This window comes from Rhamphochromis sp. 'chilingali', assembly GCF_963969265.1.
Source record: "Rhamphochromis sp. 'chilingali' genome assembly, chromosome: 11".
NCBI lineage: Eukaryota > Metazoa > Chordata > Actinopteri > Cichliformes > Cichlidae > Rhamphochromis > Rhamphochromis sp. 'chilingali'.
Genome location: NC_137938.1, coordinates 38955412 through 38980511, shown reverse-complemented (window position 1 = coordinate 38980511; position 25100 = coordinate 38955412). Strand labels below are relative to the sequence as shown.

Here is a 25100-nt window from a genome sequence, read left to right as displayed (position 1 = left end):
GTCAGAAGCTGTCACGCTGATCCTCAGCCAATCACACACCACCGCTGACACACACACACACACACACACTGGTTTTCATATCTTAGTGAGGACATCCCATTGACATAATGCTTTCCCTAGCTGCTTACCCTCACCATCAAAAATGAATGCCTAACCCAACTGTAACCCTGACACTAAAACCACATTTTGAGCCTCAAAATTACCTTCAAACCCGCAGGGACAGACATGATGTCCCCATAAGGGCTGTTGGTCCCCACAAGTATAGTGGCATGCCAATTCTCTGTCCTCACAAAAACGTCTAAACGTGTACACACACACACACACTGCAGTGAGTCAGTGGTTTCTAAAAACGCCCTTGTCCAGCGTGTCCTCATCTTTCCAGGAAAAACAGGAAGTTAAAAATACAGATGCACCTGTGCTGCTCAGAAATGCATCTGTGCGACCTCTTACCCACTTCAGTACACACACACACACGCACACATTTGTGGTCCTCTGTGTCAGGTATCTCTGGATGTTATGTGTGGACTGTTTTTTCTTGTTTATTTGACATGTTTCAGTCACGTGTTCATTTCTCCTGCCAGCAGGGGGCAGTTCAATTCAATTTAAGTGATATAGCACCGCCACAAGAACAGCCGGCTCAAGGAGCTTTATACTGTCAGGCAAAGACTACAGTGTTACACAGAAACTCCATTTAGACGACCTCGTGTGTGAGCAAGCACTTTGGTGACAGTGGGAAGGAAAAACTCCCTTTTAACAGGAAGAAACCTCCAGCAGAACCAGGCTCAGGGACTGGCTGGGGTGAGGAGAGCTGCACTGACAGTGCTGTTATGAAGTAAACCTGAACATGTTTAAATCACAGAGCAGGGGCCCGTTCTTCGTACCTCGCTAAGTAAGTTAGCCGGATTTGACTGTTGACGATTTTGCGTGATCCTGGATCGTTCGGTTCTTCGAAGCCCATCCGGGACTTGCTGTCATAGCAACAGAGCCGTAAGCGTAAACCTGCTTGGGAGCAGGTTTACTTTATGTAAACAGGATTAGATCGCGGCCACTCAGGTATCTCCGCTTCATGTATACGAAAGCAACAGCGATATTTTACCACTGTGTTACCATAAATACATATTATCAGTGTAACTAAAGATAATGCAGCACTTGATCCTTTTATTGATGTCACACAGATACATACAGGTCATTTCCTAAAAAAGGGAAATGTACTATTAACATTCTATTACATGTATGTGATTATTACAGATGTAAGTCAGATTTCAGAGTAGCAATTGCAATTTACTTCGTGTAATCAAGATGAGAGACCACGGCTATAAAAGCCAAGGTGGATTTGGGAAGTCTGTCGCAGTCATGTCCTGTCCGTATACGCGAGCAACCCATTGCGGAAGGTGCAAGATTGATAAGGAGAGTCCTCAGAATTCAGCGTATATTGCGGGACAGACAGGATCCTTTAGCTCAGCGCGACAGTGTGCTCATAGAGAGATATCGATATTCCCGTGAGGGTATTATTCACTTAACCAACTTGTTGACGAGGGGGTGCAGGACCACCACCTGTCTTTTTTTTTGCTCTGCCCTTTTCTTGGTTGCTGTTATAAACAAACAAACAGATTATTTCAGGGTCTCTGTCCAAGAGACGAAAAGCAATATAAGTGATCAATATTACCATTCTGTAGAATATTCTTATATTTCACTTTTACTTGTTCCCATGTTCTAGTGGGTCCTGTTGTGGCTCTAATGTGAAAGGGGATATAATATAACATAATGTAAATATAATATAATGTAATATAATATTGGATAATATAGTGTAATATAATAAATCTACCCTACCACCTACTGGTGTTGGCCAGAGGGGCCGATGGCGCGATATGGCAGCCTCGCTTCTGTCAGTCTGCCCCAGGGCAGCTGTGGCTACAACCGTAGCTGCCTCCACCAGTGTGTGAATGTGAGAGTGAATGAATAGTGGCATTGTAAAACGCTTTGGGTGCCTTGAAGAGCGCTATATAGATCCACTCCATTATTATTGTTATTATTAAATTACTTACGAGTTTAATTTGTCAGCAACTTCCTGCCAGCCCTCTCGCCTTGCTTTTGCAGCCTTTGCAGTGTTCCCTTGCGTTTTAATTAAACTCTGAAACTCCTAAAATCCCTCACTCAAGAGTTCTTGCTCTGCTGCCGAAGAATACCGAGCGTGCTCCTTCGACATTTTCGCCGACCAATCAAAGGGTTGCCGATCAATGTTTCTACTATCGATGCGTAGCCCCTGTTGGGCCACCCAGTGATCTCACATTACTTCATCCAGCTGTACTAATCGTCAACAACAGGTGTGTTCGGGGAACCGGAATAGCGAGCTCAGAGTTAGCGCGATGATTTGATCTTGGATGTAGTAAGCGACGTACGAAGAACGGGCCCCAGGAAGTGCCCCTCTCACCGTGTTTAACAACATCAAACAGGAAGTGGAGAACCCGAAACATTTAAACACAACTTATTTTTCCTCTAAGCTCCTCCTCATCATCATTATTAAAGGAGAACACTTTCAGAAAGTATTTTAATTCTGAAAGAAACAAAATTCAAAGTTCATCTGACAGCCCTGCTCTGTACTTTATTATGGCGGGCCAACACTATTTTACTTTGGCGGGGCACTGCACTTTGCCATTGAGGCTGTTTTTTCAGTTTTTGTACTCATCTTCATTTCATGAAACTGTAGCAATATTTAGTTTCTACAACAAAAAGAAAATGAATAAAAGTCAACATTCTTCATGATCGCTTTATTTTTGCTGTTTGGGAACAAACTGAAAACACCCAAACATTTTCAACTCATGTATCACATAAAAAAAATAAAAAATAGGCTCTTATTTACAAAATCTTACACACAGGTAACTTCCTGTTACTACAGTAAATAATGCAACAACAAGTATCTAAAAAAAAACAAACATTTTCTCTGTTTTCACTGACAGGAAACAGCTGAATCAGAGGGGAATGGCTGTCAGGTCAGATCTCGAGGCAGAGCTGAGGCTCCGCCCTCAACCCGTGTCCTGGTGGAGAGACGGGGCGTTGGACCGTTTAAAGGGGACGCTGTCCTCAGAAGATGGGAACCACCTGAGAGGAGTTCTCAGAGTTCTGATCTACCTGAAGAAGAGAAAGAAAAACGAATGGATGACATCATCAGGACAGGATTAGCTGACAGCAGACCGCCAAACGACCCCGTGATGTCCAAAGTGCTGCTGCTGTCGCTGAGATCACACTAAGTTAAACTGGCGCGCTCACCTCACTGTATACGGGGGGAGGGGGGCAGTGAAGTTCAGGCGCTCTCATTATGAGCCCACCCTCCTCCTCCTCGTCCTCGGTGCCATCGTAGTCGTGGAGCAGCGGCGTGCGGGGGCCGTCCACCCTGAGGTCGCGGTGGATGTTGCTGTAGCTGGGTGGAGCCGAGGGGAAGGAGGTCCAGCTGGAGCCGGCCTGGCTACACATGCTGCTCGTCCGGCTGCCCACGCCGCTGAACGGGATCGTTCCGATGACCAGCGGCAGCTCCAGAGTCAGCTTCTCGCTGCCGGGGATGTGCAGGTAGATCTGAGGGGGTGGGGCTACAGGTTAAGCCTGCATCATTCCATTTTACTCATTTTACTTCTGATCTTATGACAACATTAGTGGTCTCTCACCATGAGAGCGTAGTCCACCTGGATGATGTCACAGCCAAGCAGAGAGGGCTTCAGTTTGGGCACCTTGATGGTCCTGCCCTGCCACATGTCGCACATCCCAGAAATTATGTGGTTTCCTCGCACCGCCGACAGCTTCTGACGCAACACCTGCACACAGGAAACCGCACAGGTCACACTTCCTGTCCCATGGCACTCACGTCTGAAAGTAAAGGTTAGGGCGTCACCTTGGTGCGTCCGTCCACGGCATACGAGTGTTTGGCGATGATGGCAGCCTTCGGCACCACAATGCGGGAGCACGTGTTCTCGAACTTGGCGTTGATGAAGATGTCCTCGCCCTCGCAGAAGCCCTTCCTGTCGATTTGAGCGCTAATGGACACCTGGCCATCAGGGATGAACATGCAGGTGACTTTCTTCTGAGCGGAGGCTGCCACCGGCGCCTGAGGGGAGGGGGAGGAGTTAATGAGCAGCACAGGTGACATCTCACAGCAGAGTTGTGCTGCATGGCCTTATGCAAGGATTATTCTGAACTGCACAGTTCAGAATAATCCTTCTTTACTGATACTGAGCCCCCCTTACTTTGAGCTCCACCCCCTTTAAGACTACTATCCTCTGACTGGCTACCCCTCACTGACAACAGATGGGTAGGGTTCTAGCCCTCTCTATGACATCACAGAGATCAGAGAGTAGAAAAGCCTGTAACAAACTGAGCGTTTCTCCGTGTCTGATATGAACATCTAACAGTAGAACAGGAAGTCAGCGGCAGGAGATGTGCATTAACCAGAATCTACTTCCTGTCTGAAGTTTGATTCCCGGGCGTTTCGTACCAGCAGGTCGGCTCGGTTCACGTCCAGCGGCTCCTCCACCTCAAATTCCTTCTCACACTGCAGGGCATGCTCGGACGGGCGGCGCAGCTCGGCCCGCACGTAATACCGCACCGAGCCCAACTTCCCTCTGAAGGACGACACCAGGCACCTGAAAGCAGAGCAGTGGCGTTCAGCAGCATGATCAACACGCCATCAGAAAGCAGCGGCGGGACTGGAAACTCACCCGGGTGGTGGCAGCTCGAAGCCGAACTGGAAGCTGAAGGTTTTACCAGCAGGAAGCAGGAAGCAGCCGTCAGAGTCTGAGACACAGGAAATAAGTAATGAGCAACTTCCTGTTTCACATTAAAGCTCAATTCTCTGACTGCAGAAAATGGAGCTTTTACTTCTTGGGAGTAAAAAGAGCGACTTCCTCCGTTTCTTTTTGTTTTTATCCTGTCTGGGGTTGTGTCCAAATTCATGGGCTGCATCCTGCTGAGGACCCGGCCTTCGCGGTCTACGTGGGCCGGGTCCTCAGAAGGTCGGGTAGGCCGGAAGTAAACGGCTTTGAAATTGGACGGTCTAGCCTTCTGATTAGCGTCACCGCTGTCTCGGTGGAGTTTAATAAACTCGGCCGTCTGCTTCTTGCCATCTAAAATATAACAGGACACTGGAGTAAACTCTCGACCGTCTCACACTTCTGTTTAATCAGTTTTCTGTTTGACGTTTATTCAGCTGTGTGAAAACCAAGGAGGAACCCACCCGATGGATTAATAAAGTTTTATTTAATCTAATCTAATAACTTTGATCTCAGCCAAATCGATTTACTCACGAACAAACAAAACACTGAAAAAAGCCCAACAATAACATTTTTAGGTTGTCTAAGTGACTTATATATTACATTTAACCCGAGCAGCGAAAGTCCGCGGTGATCTGAACATGATGTGCCGGGAGTTGTGCCGTTCTCTGCGGCTTCAGTGACCCTCGCTCCCGGCTAGCTATCGAGCTGGTGGGTAACAGACGTCTCTGAAAACGTCGAAGCACTTTCGCAAATATGTGGTGTCTTGATAAACCGAGAAAATATATGTCTACACACCCACATTCTCGCCTGAAAATATGTTAAAAGTTTATTTTGTGACCCAGAAAGATTAATAAGAGTAATTTTAAAACTTAGTAGTGGCCGCCATTGCCGGAAACTAGAGTTTGGCTGGGCCGCGCTACGAATTCTGGGATATGGTGGGCCACGAAGGACACACCCGACCCATCCTTCAAATTCGGGGAAAAGGAGGACGCATTTGTCGGCTGCATTCGGAGGAGTCGACGAATTTGGACAGCCCTCGGCGCATCGCTGTGACATAATCGGTCTACAAACCCGTCCTCAGGAGGATGCAGCCCATGAATTTGGACACGACCTGGGTCTCACATCCTGCAGTTCCTCTGGAGTCCAGCAGAGACAGTAGTGAGCCAGACCCGCAGACTCCTATGTTAAAATGAACATGTTTACAGCGTGAAGCAGACACTGCTCTGGTCCCTGAAGACAATCTCCTCCTTCATTCGTGGGTTTTTATAAGTACAATTAAAGTTTGCATTACATCAGTCAATCACTGAGAGACTACAGGAAATCCTAAAATCATGCAGATTCAGATTCTTCCGCGTGTTTCTCTAACTGATCTGGATAATAAAGTTTTTTTTATGTGAGCTTTGAATCGATACCTGTATTGATTAACTAATTCCTGTACTGTCTGATCTCGGAGCTTCACCTGGGCTAAGCGCCTCCTCCAGCCGCACATCCTCGTCGTACTTCAGGTACTCCACCTCCTGGCTCCTCCCGCGCTTCTTGCGGGGCTGGACGCGCGCGCAGCCGGCGGCGGTGACGCGGAGGCCGTCCACCCTGCAGGGCTGCTCGGCCTCCAGCTGCACGGAGCCGGACAGCTTGTCCCCGCTGCTATAGAAGGCGCGGCCGGGTTCGGAAAACACCACCCGGAACAGCCGCAGCCTGCTGGCCGGGGACAGAACCATGACGACGGCCGAAACGGACCGGAAGTCAAGGGGTCAGAGTGTCACGGAGCGACGGTGAAATGTCCGGTTAGTGCAGAAACCGCCACCGAGGCGCGAAAACAAAATGAAATAAGGGTTTAATGAACCAGGGAAGCTGCTAAATTAGAGAACTGGAAGTGCCACCGGGCCAGGCTGTCGGTACCGTCTGTGATTCTTTCTGTAAACAACCCCGGCCCGTTTTATACCGCAGGAGGGGCGGGGGTCCCGCTACCCTCCGAGCAGCACGTGCGGACAGCGTGAACTCGCCAAGCCTCTGCTACAGGGAACTCTGTGATTGGCCGGCCCAGAACGTCAGCCAATCGGAGCGCGAAGTGGACGCGTGAACAGTGCGTGAAATGGACTGTGGGCGGGGCGTCAAGCTGGCGGGCCATAAATGAGAGAGAGCGCCCAAAGAGCGGAGTCATCAGAGTGAGAATAGAAACCTTCAGTAAACAGCTCGTATACACAGGCAGCGACACCTCCATCCACAGCTTACACCCATCGCCATACACTACACCTCCATCCACAGCTTACACCCATCACTATGCCTGGGTGGAGGTCAGGGCTGGACTGGGACAAAAAAATCGGCCTGGGCATTTTGACTAGAGACCGGCCCACCAGGTATTATAGGAAAAACCATAAAGCCTTTGAATGAAAACAAACGCTGTTGTCACAGTGATGGACGCTGTCTTGTTGGTATATATGTATCAGTCTCATAAACTTAAATCTACACCATCCTCCTTATTCTGGTATTCTAAACAGTACCCGAAAGTAGACTGCTTGGTCGAGTTAACCTGAACTATCTACAACACATGGTGAAAACCTGAAATTAAGACAGAGGAGACTAGAGGTGAGACATGATCATTACTGATTACTGATGACAGATTTAGATATATTTTCATAAACCATTCATTTTCCACATCAATAAACAGCATGGCAGGGCAAAATATTCTTTCTAACATGGCAACCTTTACAAAGTGAAAGGAGATAGAAAGACAGCTGAGAAAGAATAAAACTTAATTGACTTTTTGATGGCATTTTACACACAGCACTGGTACAGTATCTAGAAAATGTGGGAAATACTGGCATCATATACAGTACTTCTGAAGAAATTATGATGGGACCCTAAAAAAATTACTATGTACAATAACCCTAAACAAAACATATTAATGCCCTACCTGGCCCCCTGGCAACACTTTGCTAGACCCGCCCCTGCACAGTTACCAGCTGTCAGCTACTTAGAAAAGGATCCTGGTGTTATTAGTCTCTCAGAAACAGTTCATAACTTCCCTACACAGAATAACTCCAGCTTTGTGTCTTTTTCATTCTAGCTGAAGTCCGGGAAAAACTGTGTTCCTTTTCACTTCAATACGAAACGCATAATATTTTCTCTGAATACGAGACGATTCCGTTTTTTTTACGGGACAGTTGGAAACTCTACTAACTAACCTTATAAATAAAATAAGATAAAACAAGTTCAACATCAGTAACATCATAGCACCCGCCCAGCAGTATATAAACTCCGTCATGCTAGCTAGTACGCAGTACGAGTTACTGTAACTGACTGTAAAAAGTCAGCAAAACGAAAATAAACTCCACCTAAACTTGGTTCATATCTGACCCAGACAGACTGCAGGTCATAACTTCTTACCTGAAGTTCAGTTCATCGCCTCGGGTCTCTGCTCCTCCTGCCTTTCCGTCATCCACCTGCCAGCGTGTTGCATCTGCTGGCCTCCATCACTTGCTAATGTTACTGAATCTGTGGAAGCTCCGCAATAGCCAAACAACTGAGTTATTTTTACACATCTCCCAGCATCTGGCCAATCCACCACCTTTCAGTGTGTATACCGTTACGGAAAAAAACAGAAAAAAAACAAACAAACCCATCGGCCCACCGGGCAAATGCCGATGGCCAGTCCGGCTATGGTGGAGCTGTACGCCATGGCTAGAACCAGACTGAGAGACAGCTCCATCCATCAGGCTGTCAGGATGCTGAACTCTCTCCCTGCTCTTACACACACCAACTCCAGACCTGCATCCACCTCTTCCCTCTGAACCCCCCCAGACATAAATAAAACAAACTGAACATCCACCATCACCCTTTCACTGACTGCCCCCCCACACACACGAACTCTTGCCCACAGTCACTATGGTTGTGTTGGACACTGTTGTTTATGAAAGACTGCATTGTGTTGTATATTAGACTTCTATTTTTTAATCTTTATATTGTTTTACTGTAACACTGAGGGCTGTGTGTGTTTGACTCCACCCACACATACCTATACACTACACCACCACCAGCTCACACCCATCACCATCCAGCTACAGCTGATCACCACCTACAGGAAACCTGAGAGCTGACACACAGCCGGAGCCGGTGCACGGCTCACGTAAAAGATACTTTCACACTTTTATAACTGTCCATGTACGGTCTCACATGTGCATGGGGTGGTGCTCTTTTTGTGTTTTGCCGAATGCTCTTCCAGTTTGTGAGGTCACATCCAATCAAAATCCTCAAATTTTACTCATTAAAGCTCAGCCCTCACAGACAGTTTGTTATGATTACCTGTCGGTCACAGAGGCCACGCCCCTATTTACAGTGGCTTGCAAAAGTATTTGGCCCCCTTGAACTTTCCCACATTTTGCAGTTATTTATTTGTAAAACATGTTTGGAATCATGTCTGATTTTCGTTCCACTCCTCACGTGTTTGTGTTGGTCTTTCACGTGGAATTCCAATAACATTGATTCATGTTTGTGGCTGTAATGTGACAAAATGTGGGAAAGTTGAAAGGGGCCGAATACTTTTGCAAGCCACTGTATGTAAACAGTTGAGTTCTGGTGCAGGTGAAACAGCCCACACTGCTTACATAACAGAACACTGGAGTAAACTCTCGACCATCTCATACTTCTGTTTAATCAGTTTTCTTTTTGATGTTTATTCAGCTGTGTGAGAACTATAACTTTAATCTCAGCCAAACCGATTTACTCACAAACAAATCAGACACTGAAAAAAGCCAAACAATGACATTTATAAGTATCTAATTGACTTATATATCATGTTTGACCTGAGTAGCCAAAGACCACGGTGGGGTTGAAAACGATGTGCGGGGAGTTCGTCTCCCAAAACGTCGGAGCACTTTTGCAAATATGTGAAATCGTGATAAGCCGAGCAGATGTTTGAAGTTCACGCAGCTACATTTTTGCCTGAAAGTATGTTTTGTGACACAGAGTAATATTAAAAGTAGCTGCTGCCATTGTTGGAAACTGGAATATGAATATGAATTCTGGGATAATATAGGCCACAAAGGATACACCCGACCCATCCTTCAAATCTGGGAAAAGGGGAACGCATTTGGAGCAGCTTTTGAATTTGGACAGGCTTCATCGCGTCGCTGTGACGTAATCGGGCTACAAATGCGGCCTCAGGAGGATGCAGCCCATGAACTTGGACACCCCCAATGTCATAGTTTTTCCAATACTGACACCTTTATGAAAGCAGCAGTGTGCGTGCTACTGTGATTTTCACTTTTCACAATAATGATTTAACACAACACCTTTGAGCTTTTATTTTGAAATTGTGCGTTTTGGAAAGCTGAACGTAGAGCACTTGGAGACGAGCACAGGCTGTAAAAAACAGACGAGAGTGATCACGGAAAGGTTTGGACGTGTGAGAGAAAAGATGTAAATCACAGTCACAGCAGGGCGCTCTGACACAGTTCAGTGGGCTGAACTCACGTTGGTGTTGATACTGTTGATGTTTGGATTGAGCTGTTCCCTGCAGGCCATTCAGAAAGAAGAATACAGGTCACCTGACAATCATTTCAGCCAGTAAGCACTCGCGTTTACACTGTGTGGAAAATGAATAATTCTGTGAACTCAAAACTAAAAAGAAAAACTAAATAATTGTCCTGTCCACAGCTGTCAACATTACCTCGTCAAGCCTAAGAGCCCGCTGCTGACCCTGAAACGGCGGTGAGGTCGCAAACCGTGAGTCAGCGTCACGCGTTTTCAGGTAGACGGGACCTCATGAAACAAACAGGACGAGTCAGGCTGCTTGATCCATGCTTTATTACAGGAAGTGAAACACAGTCAGCAACCAGTCAGCAACTTTCCGCAGTGAAGCTCCACTCACGTGTTTCACATGGACATGAAAACCAAAACAGATTCTATCACCTGGATTACAGAGCCCGATTAGCCCCACCCCCCACACGTCCATAGATCTGAGGCTCAGACAGAAACGTGACGGCGCGATGTGTCGGGTGTCTCGCTCTCACCGCCGTCTTAAATACGCCAATAAATAAACAGTAAGTTAGCGTTTGTTCAAGTTTAGAGGAAAGAAGCAGCAGAGTTCCCGTTAGCATGTTCGTCCTCTCCGAGTCCGAACGCCACCAGCACACAGACGTACAGCAGTCTGCTCATATGTACACGCCACAGGTCAAAGGTCAGCAGGCTTCCTGACCCTGTGGCCTCCTGGGTCCCTCCAGTGTGACGTGTGAGAGGGTCATCTGTTCAGCTTCTCATCAAACCTGCAGAGAGACAGGAAGTGGATTCATGAACCGCGCCAACATCAGCAGGCCTTAACGTCTCTGTGAGCGTCTTCGTCTTCTCTCCGTCTTCCTCACGGCACAGATCACGTGACATTTCTGCAATCGTTTCTCAATAAAAGGCTCAATGCAAACTGATGGAGGGCTTTTAATTTGGAAATGATACAGGAAGTATGACTCAGTAAAATAGGAGTTAGTCAAACAGAAGGAATAAGAAAAGGCTGTTATCACCAGCTGTTAAGGTGAATAGGGGTCAAAGGTCAGTATGGGTTAGGTCTAAAACATACAGAAGTAGCAGCTAACCCAGCTGCCACTGTTAGCCTTTTTGTGAGGTGTTATAAGCGTTTTCTTGCATTTTGTATTTAATCTGTGTGTTCAATCGATCATCAAAGTTATCTTAGAGCCAGATTAGAGTTACAATGGAGTCCAAGCCAGAGTGGAGTCAGAGCGGAGTCAGAGTGGAGTCAGAGCAGAGTTAGAGTGGAGTCAGAGTGGAGTCAGAGTCAGAGTGGAGTTAGAGTGGAGGCAGAGTCAGAGTGGAGTCAGACTGGAGTCAGAGTGGAGTCAGAGTCAGAGTGGAGTCAGAGCAGAGTTAGAGCGGAGTCAGAGTCAGACTGGAGTCAGAGTGGAGTCAGAGTGGAGTTGGAGTGGAGTCAGAGTCAGAGTGGAGTCAGAGTCAGAGTGGAGTCAGAGCAGAGTTAGAGCGGAGTCAGAGTCAGAGTGGAGTTAGAGTGGAGTCAGAGTCAGAGTGGAGTCAGACTGGAGTCAGAGTGGAGTCAGAGTGGAGTGGAGTCAGAGTGGAGTCAGAGTCAGAGTGGAGTCAGAGCAGAGTTAGAGTGGAGTCAGAGTCAGAGTGGAGTCAGAGTGGAGTTAGAGGGGAGTCAGAGTCAGAGTGGAGTCAGAGTGGAGTTAGAGTGGAGTCAGAGTCAGAGTGGAGTCAGAGTCAGAGTGGAGTCAGAGCAGAGTTAGAGTGGAGTCAGAGTCAGAGTGGAGTCAGAGTGGAGTTAGAGGGGAGTCAGAGTCAGAGTGGAGTCAGAGTGGAGTTAGAGGGGAGTCAGAGTCAGAGTGGAGTTAGAGTGGAGTCAGAGTCAGAGTGGAGTCAGACTGGAGTCAGAGTGGAGTCAGAGTGGAGTGGAGTCAGAGTGGAGTCAGAGTCAGAGTGGAGTCAGAGCAGAGTTAGAGTGGAGTCAGAGTCAGAGTGGAGTCAGAGTGGAGTTAGAGGGGAGTCAGAGTCAGAGTGGAGTCAGAGTGGAGTTAGAGTGGAGTCAGAGTCAGAGTGGAGTCAGACTGGAGTCAGAGTGGAGTCAGAGTGGAGTTGGAGTGGAGTCAGAGTCAGAGTGGAGTTGGAGTGGAGTCAGAGTCAGAGTGGAGTCAGAGCAGAGTTAGAGCAGAGTCAGAGTGGAGTCAGAGTGGAGTCAGAGTCAGAGTGGAGTCAGAGCAGAGTTAGAGCGGAGTCAGAGTCAGAGTGGAGTCAGAGTCAGAGTGGAGTTAGAGGGGAGTCAGAGTCAGAGTGGAGTTAGAGTGGAGTCAGAGTCAGAGTGGAGTCAGACTGGAGTCAGAGTGGAGTCAGAGTGGAGTTGGAGTGGAGTCAGAGTCAGAGTGGAGTCAGACTGGAGTCAGAGTGGAGTCAGAGTCAGAGTGGAGTCAGAGTGGAGTCAGAGTCAGACTGGAGTCAGAGTGGAGTCAGAGGGCCTTACTGGCGGATGGCGTCGGGGATCTGCAGCTGGTCTGTGGGGATGAGCTCGGACAGCTGCTGCAGACTCTGAATGAAGCGGATCTTCCTGCTGAACTTATCGCTGTGGAGAACAGGGTCAAAGGTCACAGGTGAGACAGACCAACTACATCAAGCTAACACAACACATCAGGACCTGGGATAGTTTAACCTGTAAGATTTCTCACTGAGATTTATCTGTGTAATGACCAGATCCACCACAGGAGGCCGCTCTAACCGAGGGGGAAGACTTGGGGTCCTGTTCTAAAGCTCAGGTCTGAGCTTTAGAATGTGTTTCTGCTGCAACATCCAACATCTGCATAACATCAAACACTCTTTAAGACACTGAGATGGCGCCTTGTGCTGACCGATGTTTCCATCAGGCGGTGCAGTTCTGTGAGGTTCTGGTTTCACCAGCGTGCACCACAGACTCTTGGAAGAATTCGTCAAGATCGAAAGAATTACGAAGATTGGCGATGTGTTAATCGTCAGCAACAGACATGACAGCCGTTTAATCTAACGCCAGTAAATTATTGGGTCTTAAATGTTATGTAGACATCTGCCACCAGGTGGTGCATCGTCGTTGGGAAAACCTGCTCATCTCCATCTATTATTACTTTATTACATTAATATAACAGGAGGTTCAGTAAAAACGTCCTTCAAGGAGCTGCTCTTTACTTTCTTACTCTGAGTAACTGTCAGAGCCTGTACTTTTTCACTTAAGTTTAAATCCATACTTGAACTTTTACTGCAGTATTTTTTAACACTAGTATATGTACTTCATATTGATGTCGTCAAAGAACAGCATCGTGGTCCGTAAAGCCCAACAGCGACTCTACTTCCTCCTCAAACTGAGGAGAGCGAGAGCAGAGAAAGGATCGTGGGTGCTTCTCTGCCCTCACTCCAGGACATCTACTCTCTCCCTGCTCTGTCGACCCCGCCCCCCCAAAACTCTGAACCACCGCCCTTCACTGACTCCCACACTCCCACTTTCCCAAAAACACTCAGACTGTGTTGGACACTGTTGTGTGTATAAGACTTTTATCTTTTATGTTGTTTAGTGTAACACTGAGGACTGTGGGAGCCCTGCAGTTTCACTGTGTATGATCTGTACATGTGCTTTTGACAATAACTCTTCTCTACTTAAACACTGAATGTCTGGACTTTTGCCACCTCTGATCACGAATGTGATAAATATTTTAAAATGCCTTTGTTGTTAGTTTTTGACATTTTCCACCCTGCTTCTCTCAATGACTATCGCCCTGTAGCCCTCACCTCAGTAGTGATGAAGTGCTTTGAACGCCTGGTCAGAGACTTCATCATTTCTTCACTACCAGACACACTGGACCCACTACAGTTCGCTTACCGTCCAAATCGTTCCACAGACGATGCCATCTCTCATCTCCTCCACACATCACTCACTCACTTGGACACTAGAAGGGGGAATTATGTTAAAATGCTCTTCACAGACTACAGCTCTGCATTTAACACCATAATTCCCTCCACACTCACCACCAAGCTGGAGCATCTGGGACTCAGCTCATCTATGTGTCAGTGGATCTCCAACTTCCTAACTGGCAGACCACAGGCAGTAAGGATGGGCGGACATGTCTCAGCCTCCACCACTCTCAGCACTGGAGCCCCCCAGGGGTGTGTTCTGAGCCCCCTGCTGTACTCTTTGTACACATATGACTGTGTGGCCACTACCAGCTCCACCACCATCATCAAGTTTGCTGACGACACCGTCGTGGTGGGCCTGATCTCTGATAACAACGAGACGGCCTACCTGAAGGAGATTAGGAATCTGGAGAACTGGTGCCAGAGGAACAACCTCCTTCTAAACGTCAGTAAGACAAAGGAGCTGATAGTGGACTTCAGCACTAAGCAGGAGAGGAACTACCAGACCCCCGTCATCAACGAGTGCCCAGTGGAGAGAGTGGACAGCTTCAAATACCTCGGAGTTCACATCACGCAGGACCTGTCATGGTCCTGTCACATCAACACCGTGGTGAAAAAGGCCCGACAGCGTCTCTACCACCTCAGACGCTTGAGAGACTTCCAACTGCCCTCCAAGGTGCTCAGGAACTTTTACTCGTGCACCATAGAGAGCATCCTGGTGGGAAACATCTTAACCTGGTTCGGGAACAGCACCATGCAGGACAGACGAGCTCTACAGAGGGTTGTGCGGTCAGCTGAGCGCACCATCCGCTCCGAGCTCCCTGACCTGCACTCAATCTACAGCAGGCGGTGCCGGACCAAGGCCAGGAAGATGGTGAAGGACCTCAGCCATCCCAACAACAGACTGTTCTCTCTGTTGAGGTCAGGAAAGCGATTCCGCTCCCTGAAGACCAACACAGAGAGACTGAGGAGGAGCTTCTTCCCGCAGGCGATACGGTCTCTCAATCACACCACCACACAGTACTGACCCACACATATGGTTCTTACACACACACTGGACTTTCTGGACTTTGGTTTTGCACAACACTGGTCACTATATTCTTCATTTCCGGTTAATACTTGTACAGCTGCTGTTATTGTGTATATATTTATTTATATTTCTTCATACATTCTTATATAGTTCTATATTGTGTATTTTGTTGTACAGTTATTTTATTTTCAACTTTAATTTATATATTTATCTTTATCTTATTCTTCCCAGTTAAATTTACCCTTCATTCTAATTTGTGTTGTACAGTTATTTCATTTTTAACCTTAATTTATATTTTATTCCTTCCTAGTTAAATTTACCCTTTTTAATTTTTCATATTTATTTCCTATCTTATTCATAGCCTTTTCCTTTTTTGTTTTCTTTAGGTCACGAGCAGTTGTCCAAGCATTTCACTACATATCGTACTGTGTATGACTGTGTACGTGACAAATAAAATTTGAATTTGAATTTGAATTTGAAATTGAACTAAACTTCTGAGCATTTCTTACTTTTACACTAGTCTGTTAGTCTAATTTCTTTCCCTCATCCCAAGTAAAGACTCATTAGATGCTGCACTGTGAACGTGCACACAGTGATTTATCCAGTGAGCTGCACTTTGACTCCATACAGAGTCAAAGTGCAGCTCACTGACAGAGGCCCTGCTAGATTTCAGCTTCTTGGTACTTCACTGCCACCTTCTGGTGGTAGGAATGCACTGCAGCCAACCAGGGTCCAGAAAAACCAAATGTACATTGTGTGTGTGTGTGTGTGTGTGTGTGTGTGTGTGCGCGCTGACCTGATAAAAGGTTTGACCAGCGTGATGAGAGCTTTGATGTACCAGGCAGGATGGACGACCAGCAGCCCCTTCAGGTCCTTCTTCAGCCTGCGGAGACATGAGGACAGTGAACCCCCATGTCCTTGTGCGCTAAACACACTTCAAAGGCCACCGTGACCATCAGCTGGTCGCGGTAACGCCATTACGTATGACAGACGAGTTAAAGTGCTGCTGTGGTTGTAAGCGTGCACAGCTGTGATGAGGAGGAGGAAGAAGATGACCTCCAAAGAGCTGGAAACATGGCTGAATCCCCGACATCATCTCCCAACAGCAAAGGCAACTGATGATTACATCATGACCACACAGAGCAGCGCTCCAATCAGAGCGTCTCTTACACAGCGAGCGTGATCAATCAGATTAAAGACGTCATGACGGAGTCTGACCCGACGTCAGCACCATCACCTGCTGTCGTTGAGCCACAGCCAGCTATTAGCTTTTATTAGCAGAAGGTGACATGGCGAGAGGCGGGGGGTGTTGAACCCCCACTGCTGCCATCTTGGATTGCAGAGTTGGTGGGTTGGTTGTTTCCAAACAGGAAGTCTGACTCGAGTGGATGCTCCAAATAGGATCTCGGCGCTGCACGCCACGCAGCGTGTGAAAATCAGGTCGTGACCCTGACACTGCAAATGGATGAATAGAGGGGTCATTTTTGTTGTGGCTGTGATGGGGGTGGAGCTCTCCGTTGGCGCTCTTGCCTATGGTTAGCGTAACGCGCCTTGTTTTCACCTTAGCTCGTCTCACATTCAGAATATCCCGTCTTCCTCCTCTCACCCACACCGGTCGCGGCTGATGGCCACCCCTGAGCCTGGTACTGCTGGAGGTTACTTCCTGTCGCCAAAGTGCCTTCTCATAGGGGGTCACATGATTGTTAGGTGCCCCGATGCGACTGTTCGTGCTACATAAATAAAGCAAAATTGCAGGTAGTTGAACTGAAAGATCATCTCGCCGCATGGTCCACAGGTCGGAGCAGACACAGCGAGCAGTTATGAGAAGCTCTACTCGTCTACGGGGTCACAGTTACTTTTTTTTTTTTTCCTCTTTTTTAAGGCAAAGAAAGATGCCCAACGGATTTACTTTACCAAACTGACCATCCCAGCCTTGCCGTAATGGTCCATTTGATTCACCTTTTATTGTTTATTTTATTTTCACTTACTGAATACGGGACAGACTTGACTGGGGAAAAGAAGGGGAGAAAGAAAGAGGGAAAGAGAAACAGCTGAGAAGAGGGACGGGGGAGAAGGGCAAAAGACAAAAACCAACAGAACGGGCAGAGAAAAAAAAAATGCATATATCAATCACCTGGATCACCTGCTGAGAAAGAAAAAAGAAAGCAAGCAGAAGAGAACAAGAGTAATAGAATAAACAACATCACAATGATATATGGGAATATGACAGTAAATACTAAATGTTAAACATTATTGTGCAGCACATAAGATCAACAGAACACAGTGTGCTTTGAGGTAGGAGCCAAAAAGGGTGTAGTTTGTGGGTGTGATCACCCGTGTGTACACCTGTGAGCATGGACGCGCTTGTTTTTAAAAGGTTCCTTCATGTAATGATCTGCTAGAGGGTGTGGGGGGGCCACAGCCCCGTCCTCCAGGGCATGAAGCAGGTATGGAGGAGATCAAAACTCCAGACATCCAGAGGCCCCCAGAACACAAGAGACCAAGGAAGACCAACAGAGGGGCAGCCGCGCCACTGTCCCAGAAAGAGCTGAGGAGAGTCCCAGATGAGGGCTCACTCAGCAGCCGCGGAGCAGAAGCCAGGGGGAGTTGCAGTGACGCGCCCGTGAGCTCCGCCGGCAGCCAGCCGTGCCTGAGTGACCAAGCCCCAGGCCGAGAGGCCGGGGGCACCCCACCTCCGAAGTGGCCCGAGCGAGCCCCAGGCTCCAGGCCCCGATAAGCGGCCGCCAAGGAGTGAGCCGGTGTGTACCTGGACGCCCACCCCCGGACACAAAGAACCTCCAACGCACCGATGTCTGAGGGAGTCCGCCACTGGCAGGGGAAGTGGTGGTGGGGGGAGATAGGCCTCCAAACCTTGGAGGGCCTGAGATGTCCCCAGAGAGGTGGCGTCTGATACCCAACCTGACATATAGACACAGACATACAGGCACACACAGACACAAACATCCATTCCCACCCTCATGCTCTCATATGCACTTACTCCACACTCAACCAACGTGGAGACAGACATAAAGAGACGCTGTACACACGATCACACTCCCCAACCGTACTCTACAAACCGGGTCTAGGTACCCTTGCCCCTGGAGGGGGGGGAACTGCACCCAGACCCAGGTGGTGTTACCCTTTTCCCTGCGGTGGGGGGAGGCAGACCGCCCCGACTCCGCAGCAGCAGGGAGGCCCCACACTCCAGACCGCAGTCGGACGGCCAACTCCTCCTCCTAGCCCCCCTGCTCCAGCAGGTTGCAGAGAACGGGGGTGAGAGAAGACTCCAAACCTCCCTCCACCCGCTCATTGTAGTGTTGATGCATGTGTGTTCTAAGGTGCATTTAAAACCCAGGAGGGCATGGAGCTACCTGCCAGAGAGCAGCAGGTAAGCGCATGGTCCCTCCTGCTAGCCCTCAATGTCTACGTGTATTTAAAATTGAGAGGTGGGCAACGACGCCAGGGGTGGGGTGTACACCCTGATGGTACTTTAGATTACGTGTATCGTGCCCACCCCCAAGGTCCTATATGTATGTGTAATGAGAGTGTGAGTAATGTGAATGTCTAAGTTGTGGGATAAAATTGAGGCAGAGGCAGCCAGAAGGGGACGGGGGGGGGGGGGGGGGGGGGGGGGGGGGGTAGCCTCCTCTGCACCCTGGTGACATACCCCTACTCCAAGGTCCTGCATGTGTGGGTGGTTGTGATGGAGCGGGAAGAGGGAGGCAGCTGGAGATGGGGAGGGAAGGAAGGGAGGGGCAAGTGACCCCTCCCTGGGGCCAGCTCCCCCGCTGACCCCAGTAGGTACCCCCATACTCCGCGACCCGCCAGGGAAAGGGGGCCCAGGCCCATCCAGACCGGGGCCCAGCGCAGCAGCACCTCCCGGCCCCACAGAGCCCAGGACAGTCTACCCAACCCCACCACAGAGAAAACTGCACCCACCCCACCATCCACTCATCTTCCAGACTACATAAGACAATAAACACCCAGGCTGAGATCTTCCTCCACCTCTCCTGTATCTCCCCCTCCTGTAGAGAGAGCCCCTGAGGAGAGGAAAGCTCCTGCAAGATGTGACAATCTTCCCCACCAGTTGAAGAGCCCCCCAGGTGGCTCGATGCACCGGCGGCACCCTGCTCCAGGGCTGGGCCCCCATGCACCCACCCGCCCACAACCCCGGCAACACACCAACCAGGACCCAAGCCCCCGAGGCCCGGCCCGGGCCCCAGCCCAGAGACGGAGCGCCCCCAGAACCTCACGCCCATCCCGGACCTACCCAGGGGCAGCCAGGGGTCACAGTTACTGAAGGAACAGGAAGTAAAGAAGCTCCACCCCTCAGAGCGGTGCTGAGAGGGGATGCTGTACCTCCTGTCGATGGACGTGTAGCACTGGTGAAGCCATTTGATGGAGGGCAGCTTATTTCTGGGAGCCATGGCGCACAGGTAGACTAGCAGGTAATTCTCTGAGACCATCAGGTCCAGCGTCCCCACAATGTACCTGCAGGGGAAGACAGGTGATAAAGGAGGCGTGGCTCACACCTGCTAGCATTTGACCACAATTTCTGGGCCCAAACTCACCTGAACAGGTTTTCCATTACATACTCGTAGTTTTCCACTGTGTTCTCCGGCAGGTAACAAGAAGTGAAGAGGATGATGGCGTTCATCCCGTCTCCAAAGTAGCCTGTCAACCAACCACAGGCAGAGCTGTCACGGTGCAATTTCAAATACAACACAGTGTTAGCTCCATGGCACCTGCAGGTGTGTTACAGGTGAGTGTGTGTGGCGCTCCTGCAGGTGTAATATCAGTGTATCATCTTATTTGTGTTACAGGTGTTTTTCAGGTGTGTGTGAGACCTGGAAGCTCCTGCAGGTGTATTACAGGTAGTTTGGTGGGTGTGTGACCTCTGACCTCCATGCGACAGGACCTGCAGGTACGGCTCCAGGACGCTCATGTTGACATGGTATTCGTGTCCTGAGATGCAGAACCGCCTCCAGCGCCGCCCTCTGCTGTCCACCTGATCCAGCTCCATCAGACCTTCGGACTGCTCCATCGGATTTCTGGCCACACCCACAGCTCCACCTCTGCCCATCCGAGGAAGGTCGTCTGTGAGACAGAGGTCAGAGGTCAGCTGCTTTTCTCTCGGTTACATTACTTCCCATCTGCGTGCACATCTCACCGTCCCACTCCAGGTCGTGCATGCTGTCCGGCAGTGTTCCTGTCTCGCTGTCCGATGGCGTCTCCAGAGCTTCCAGGTTGATGTCAAGCGACGGTGTGTCGTCTGGTGTCCCTGACAGCGCGGCTGCAGAGAAGCTGTTCCGATCGTTCGAGTCACGGCGGTTCAGCGTGAGACTCAGAGACGGTGCCACCAGACGCTTCTTAGCTCCGCCTCCACCCGATAGAGTGAGGCTGGTGACCGGAGCTAAAGAACAGAGGACAGAGTGAACACTGATTGATTTTTGGAAGATTGTTGTCATTGATTTTGATCACCTTTGATTGGTGACTTTGAGCTTTGTCAGAATCAGAATACTTTACTGAGCCATAGAGGAAATGATGTTGGTTACAGCGCTCCAGTACCAACAGCAACAAAGACAATACAGGAAATAAACAATAGCACAATATATACAATATTTACATATATATAAGCCACTTACTAACAGTGTTGAGTAAGTTACTTTAAATTAGTAACTTAGTTACATTACTAGTTACTTCCATCAAAAGTAACTCAGTTACTTGAAGTTACTCGTTACTTTCAAAGTAACTAGTTAGTAGGGAAAGTAACTTTGGTTTTACTCAGACTTCTCTTGTTAATGTGTTGCTTCCGTAACTTTGCCAGTCTTCTAGCTTGCTTACTTGCCACAGTGCACTGTGCCACCTACCAATACAAAGGAAAAGATAATGTGCACATTTCCACGAGAGAAATCCCACGCCTGCACCATCGTTGACTGCTGCCATGATTCTAGCCTACATCACAGAGTCATGTGCGCTTTTTACATCCAACACAAAAACTGCAGTCGTGGTGCTTTGATTGTACTCAGAACTCTGAAATTCTGCCTTCTGAATAGGAAGATGTAGGTAACACCAGACTGCAGATGAGCTGCATACAGGGCTGGACTGGGACAGAAAATTGTTTCTCCATCACCTGTTCAGCTCTGATGATTCAGTAAGGACATCTCCTGGTTTCATCTTCATGTTTCCCTCTCACCACATATCCAAACCGACATCATGACCAGCAGCTTTACAGCTGTGGCTCCAGCAAACATCAGCTGATACTAGAAATTAATATTAAATAAACTCCACCTAAACTTGGTTCATATCTGACCCAGATGGACTGCAGGTCATAACTTCTAACCTGAAGTTCAGTTCACCTGACACTCTCGGACCAGCGGCCGCTTCGGGTCTCTCCTCTTGCCTCCCTTTCCCTCATCCACCTGCTGGCCTCCACCACTTGCTTATGTTACTGAATCTGTGGAAGCTCCGCGACAGCCACCACACGAAGTAACGAGTAACGAGCCTATCTAAATCCCAGTAACGAGTAACGCGTTCCTGATTTTGGCATAACTAGTTACCGTGCTCGTTACCACAATAATAACGTAGTTACTGTAACGCGTTACTTAATAACGCGTTAGTCCCAACACTGCTTACTAATAAATATCTGAATAAGAAAGAAGAGCATGAGCAAAGAGGGTGTAGCAATAGCAGTATACAGTGTGTTGGGTGGATGAGTTGTACAGGGAGATGGCCACAGGCAGGAATGCATTCCTGGGTCGTTCAGTGGTGCTTTTTGGTAATCTCAGTCTATGACTGAGCGTGCTCTTGTGGGAGGAATTATCCAACACTGTCTTTATCCTGGACAACGTATGCCTCTCCATCACAACCTTAAGAGAGTCCAGCTACATCCCCACAACATTGCTGGCCTTGCAGATCAGTTCGTTGAGTCTGTTAGCATCAGCAACCCTCAATCTGCTCCCCCAGCATGCAACAGCGTAGAGGATAGCACTGGCCACAACAGACTCGTAGCTTCAACTTTAGCTTACAAAAATTGGTTTTCACCTGATTCTCCTGCTGGACTTTCTGTGTCATCCTCTGGAAGTGGTCTGAAGCAGCAAGCCCAGCAACGCCAGCCAGGTAAAACCAGGTAAACATGTGAAACAAAGAGGTGAGAAGATATTCACCACACACATTAGCTTTAGTTTGCATTTATTCACAGCTATTAGCTTCTGTTAGCACATATTAGCATTAGCCTTTATTAAAGCTACATTCGCCTCTTACCATATGTTACTATTAGCCTCTGTTAGCACAAATTAACATCCTCCATAAGGATCTATTTATCTTTATTAGCCTCTGTTAGCATGACCTCTGACCTGGGGAAGCCATCATCCTGCCACTCCTCCCTCAGCTCCATGTCCTGGATGTTGGCGGGGCTTGAGGGCCCTGGAGCAGACCTGGAAGAGCAAAGAAAAACCGAAACTGGGACCCAATTCAGATTCTCTTCTCTGATTGGCTGATTGTTCTTCTGCAGGTATTTTGACGTTTTTTTGTGGTTCTATTATTTAAAGTTAAATAAAGACCAATAAATAAGTTTGTTTGATCGGACATTCATGACTCACACACACACACACACCTTGGTCTGACCTCCTGTGACGTTCGTTTGGAGGTTTGTAAACTATTTATAGCTCCAGGGTTTCCGTCCAATCACAGATCTGACCTGCAGGCAGTTAAGCCTCCTGGTGATTAAAATCAGATCAAACCCGTCTGACTGCTCTGACTATCTCACGCACACCTGAACAGGTGAACAAGGGAGGGGCTTCATTGTTCCTCTGTTTGCTGTGAAGCTGACACACCTGATCTCCAGCTACAGTAACTGAACAGGTGTGTGCAGTGGGTGGTCCTCTGCAGGTGAGGAGTGTTTTCACTGCGGTACCTTCAGGGTCAGCTCGCAAAAATATCAGAACTCTGATGAGCCTCCACAAAAACAAAGAGGAGAGATGAAGGAGTCTGTAAAGCTTCCTTGGAGTCACTCCTGGTGAGGAACAGCTGTGGATGGATACATGAAAGTTCAGATGAAATCCTGGTAAAGATTAAAACTCTTCACAAAGGATCTCAGCCAATCAGAGGGCTCCTCAGGTGAGAACATGTGAGAAGAAGGAGGAGGAGTTTAAGACGATGAAGACTGATGTTTGCAGATCGTATAATCTGCTCAGTTCTTTGTCTCCAGCCTTAAAGATTCGTAAAGTCTTGGCGGCTGCCCCCTGGTGGTGCGTGCAGATACTGCAGGTGAACTGCAGGGGGTGGAGCCAATCATTATTACATCATCACCTTTGATTCTGAGCTCGTCCCAGCAGATGGCACACTTGGCTCAGGCTGTTGATTTACAGCCAGATTTTCTAAAAAAAGCCAAAATGGTGTGTGAGCGCAGTCCTCAGGTGTGTTATCAGACGCACCTCCGTGGGCAGTAAGGTTAGGCCAGGAACATAAGATGCTTTGTTTCGGCGCGGGTTATTAAACTGCGTGTTGTGAACGTTAAATATTCTCCCCTAATGTCCTCGGCTCTGCATGTGTTACAACGGCCTCACCTGCGCAGGTGAAGCTGCAGGTGCAGAGTGCGAGGCGTGAACCTCAGAGCGATGTTCAGTCCGTTTCTTCATCAGCTCAAACACAGTTCACATTACTGGCAGTTTGTTTGGTGACGTTCACTCAGCACCTGCTCCACAGATCAGCTGTTTGCAGGAGCATGATGGGAAATTGCAAAAACTCAACGTGTGACACAAACTAGCGCATGACACGCAGGCGTGACCGGACGCCTCACCTGCAGAGCTTCACGGACTGAGTTAGGAGCTCAGAGAGTGTTTTCAGGGACTCGGGAGGATCAGAGGCCTCCTCTGGTCTTTGACTCTGAGCTCAGATCCAGGAAAAGGCGTCAGCTTCCTGTCCGAGGACCAGAACCCGATCAGGACCCGACCAGGAGCCAATCAGAAACTGCAGACTAATCAGTGAAGTCATCAGCAAGGAAGAGATCGGCGATGAGGCTCAGGACCTGGACCGGGAGACCCCATAGCAAGCAGGAAGTCAACGGACATCACTTCCTGCTGATCAACAGCCCAGATCATCAGGCGGTGAACATATCACAGAGACCCCTTCACTGACCGTCAGCAGCAGAAGCAGTTTGAATTGAACTTCCTCTTTTTACTGAGCAGGAAATGCGCACGCACACACGCACAAATACACACACACACTCTCACACAGCGTTTGAGCTGTAAATATTTACCTGTCCTCACCGTGCCCGTCTGTATGCTCAGTGGGGGAGCTCATGATGTCACTCTGATGTCACGGCGTGCTCTGACCAGCGTGTGGGACCCACTGGATGTCTGAGTGTGGTGTCCTCCTTCCTCTCCTCTCCCTCGCACAGAGGGAGTTCCCACTCTGACTCTATGGGGCTCGCTCGCTCTCTCTCTCTCTCTGCCTGACAGGTTTGTCTGCATTTCACCACAGAGCCGCCACCTGATTGGCCACGCTCACCTGCTCCTTGCACACAGGTGAGGTGGCAGATCAGCTTCAGCCTGCTTCATTAAAAATCCACCAATCAGATGCTGAAGCTATTTAAAGCAGGAGGAAGTGCAGAGTGTCCGCAGGGTCCTAGTGCCTGTGAGAGCAGCTTAAATTCAGTTAAATGCTTTAAAAAGACTTTTATTTTGGAAGTCAGGAGGCATGAATGACATATATTTAGGAATCAACACAAGAAATCCAGAGATAAAGGAGAAAATTTTACAACCATAATTAGAAATAACATTTCCACTTCAAACACCCAAGTTAATAAATCGACTCACTACTAGGGATGGGTACCGGTGTTCTGACATAAACGGTAGTAACCAGACCGAAAAGCAGCGCACATTTCGGTGCTTTATTTTCCTGAGCTGTGATACACTTCT

At 48.5% G+C, this 25100-nt stretch overlaps 2 protein-coding genes across 2 annotated transcripts; both read right to left on the bottom strand.

The window, feature by feature from the left end:
- Positions 1–2767: 2767 nt before the first annotated feature.
- Positions 2768–7091, bottom strand: LOC308406284 (thioredoxin-interacting protein-like). The gene is made up of 7 exons (XM_080897192.1): positions 6220–7091; positions 4707–4782; positions 4484–4631; positions 3884–4096; positions 3660–3806; positions 3268–3570; positions 2768–3129 (listed from the first exon to the last, which is right to left on the bottom strand). Exons 1-7 carry the CDS (start codon positions 6476–6478, stop codon positions 3082–3084), a joined length of 1194 nt encoding a protein of 397 aa, XP_080753318.1. The 5' UTR covers positions 6479–7091; the 3' UTR covers positions 2768–3081.
- Positions 7092–10546: 3455 nt separating this feature from the next.
- On the bottom strand, positions 10547–24817 carry bnipl (BCL2 interacting protein like). The gene is made up of 10 exons (XM_080897193.1): positions 24440–24817; positions 22536–22616; positions 22225–22268; positions 20351–20593; positions 20083–20277; positions 19752–19854; positions 19540–19671; positions 15977–16063; positions 12739–12837; positions 10547–11023 (listed from the first exon to the last, which is right to left on the bottom strand). Exons 1-10 carry the CDS (start codon positions 24481–24483, stop codon positions 10999–11001), a joined length of 1053 nt encoding a protein of 350 aa, XP_080753319.1. The 5' UTR covers positions 24484–24817; the 3' UTR covers positions 10547–10998.
- Between the last annotated feature and the right edge of the window lie 283 nt (positions 24818–25100).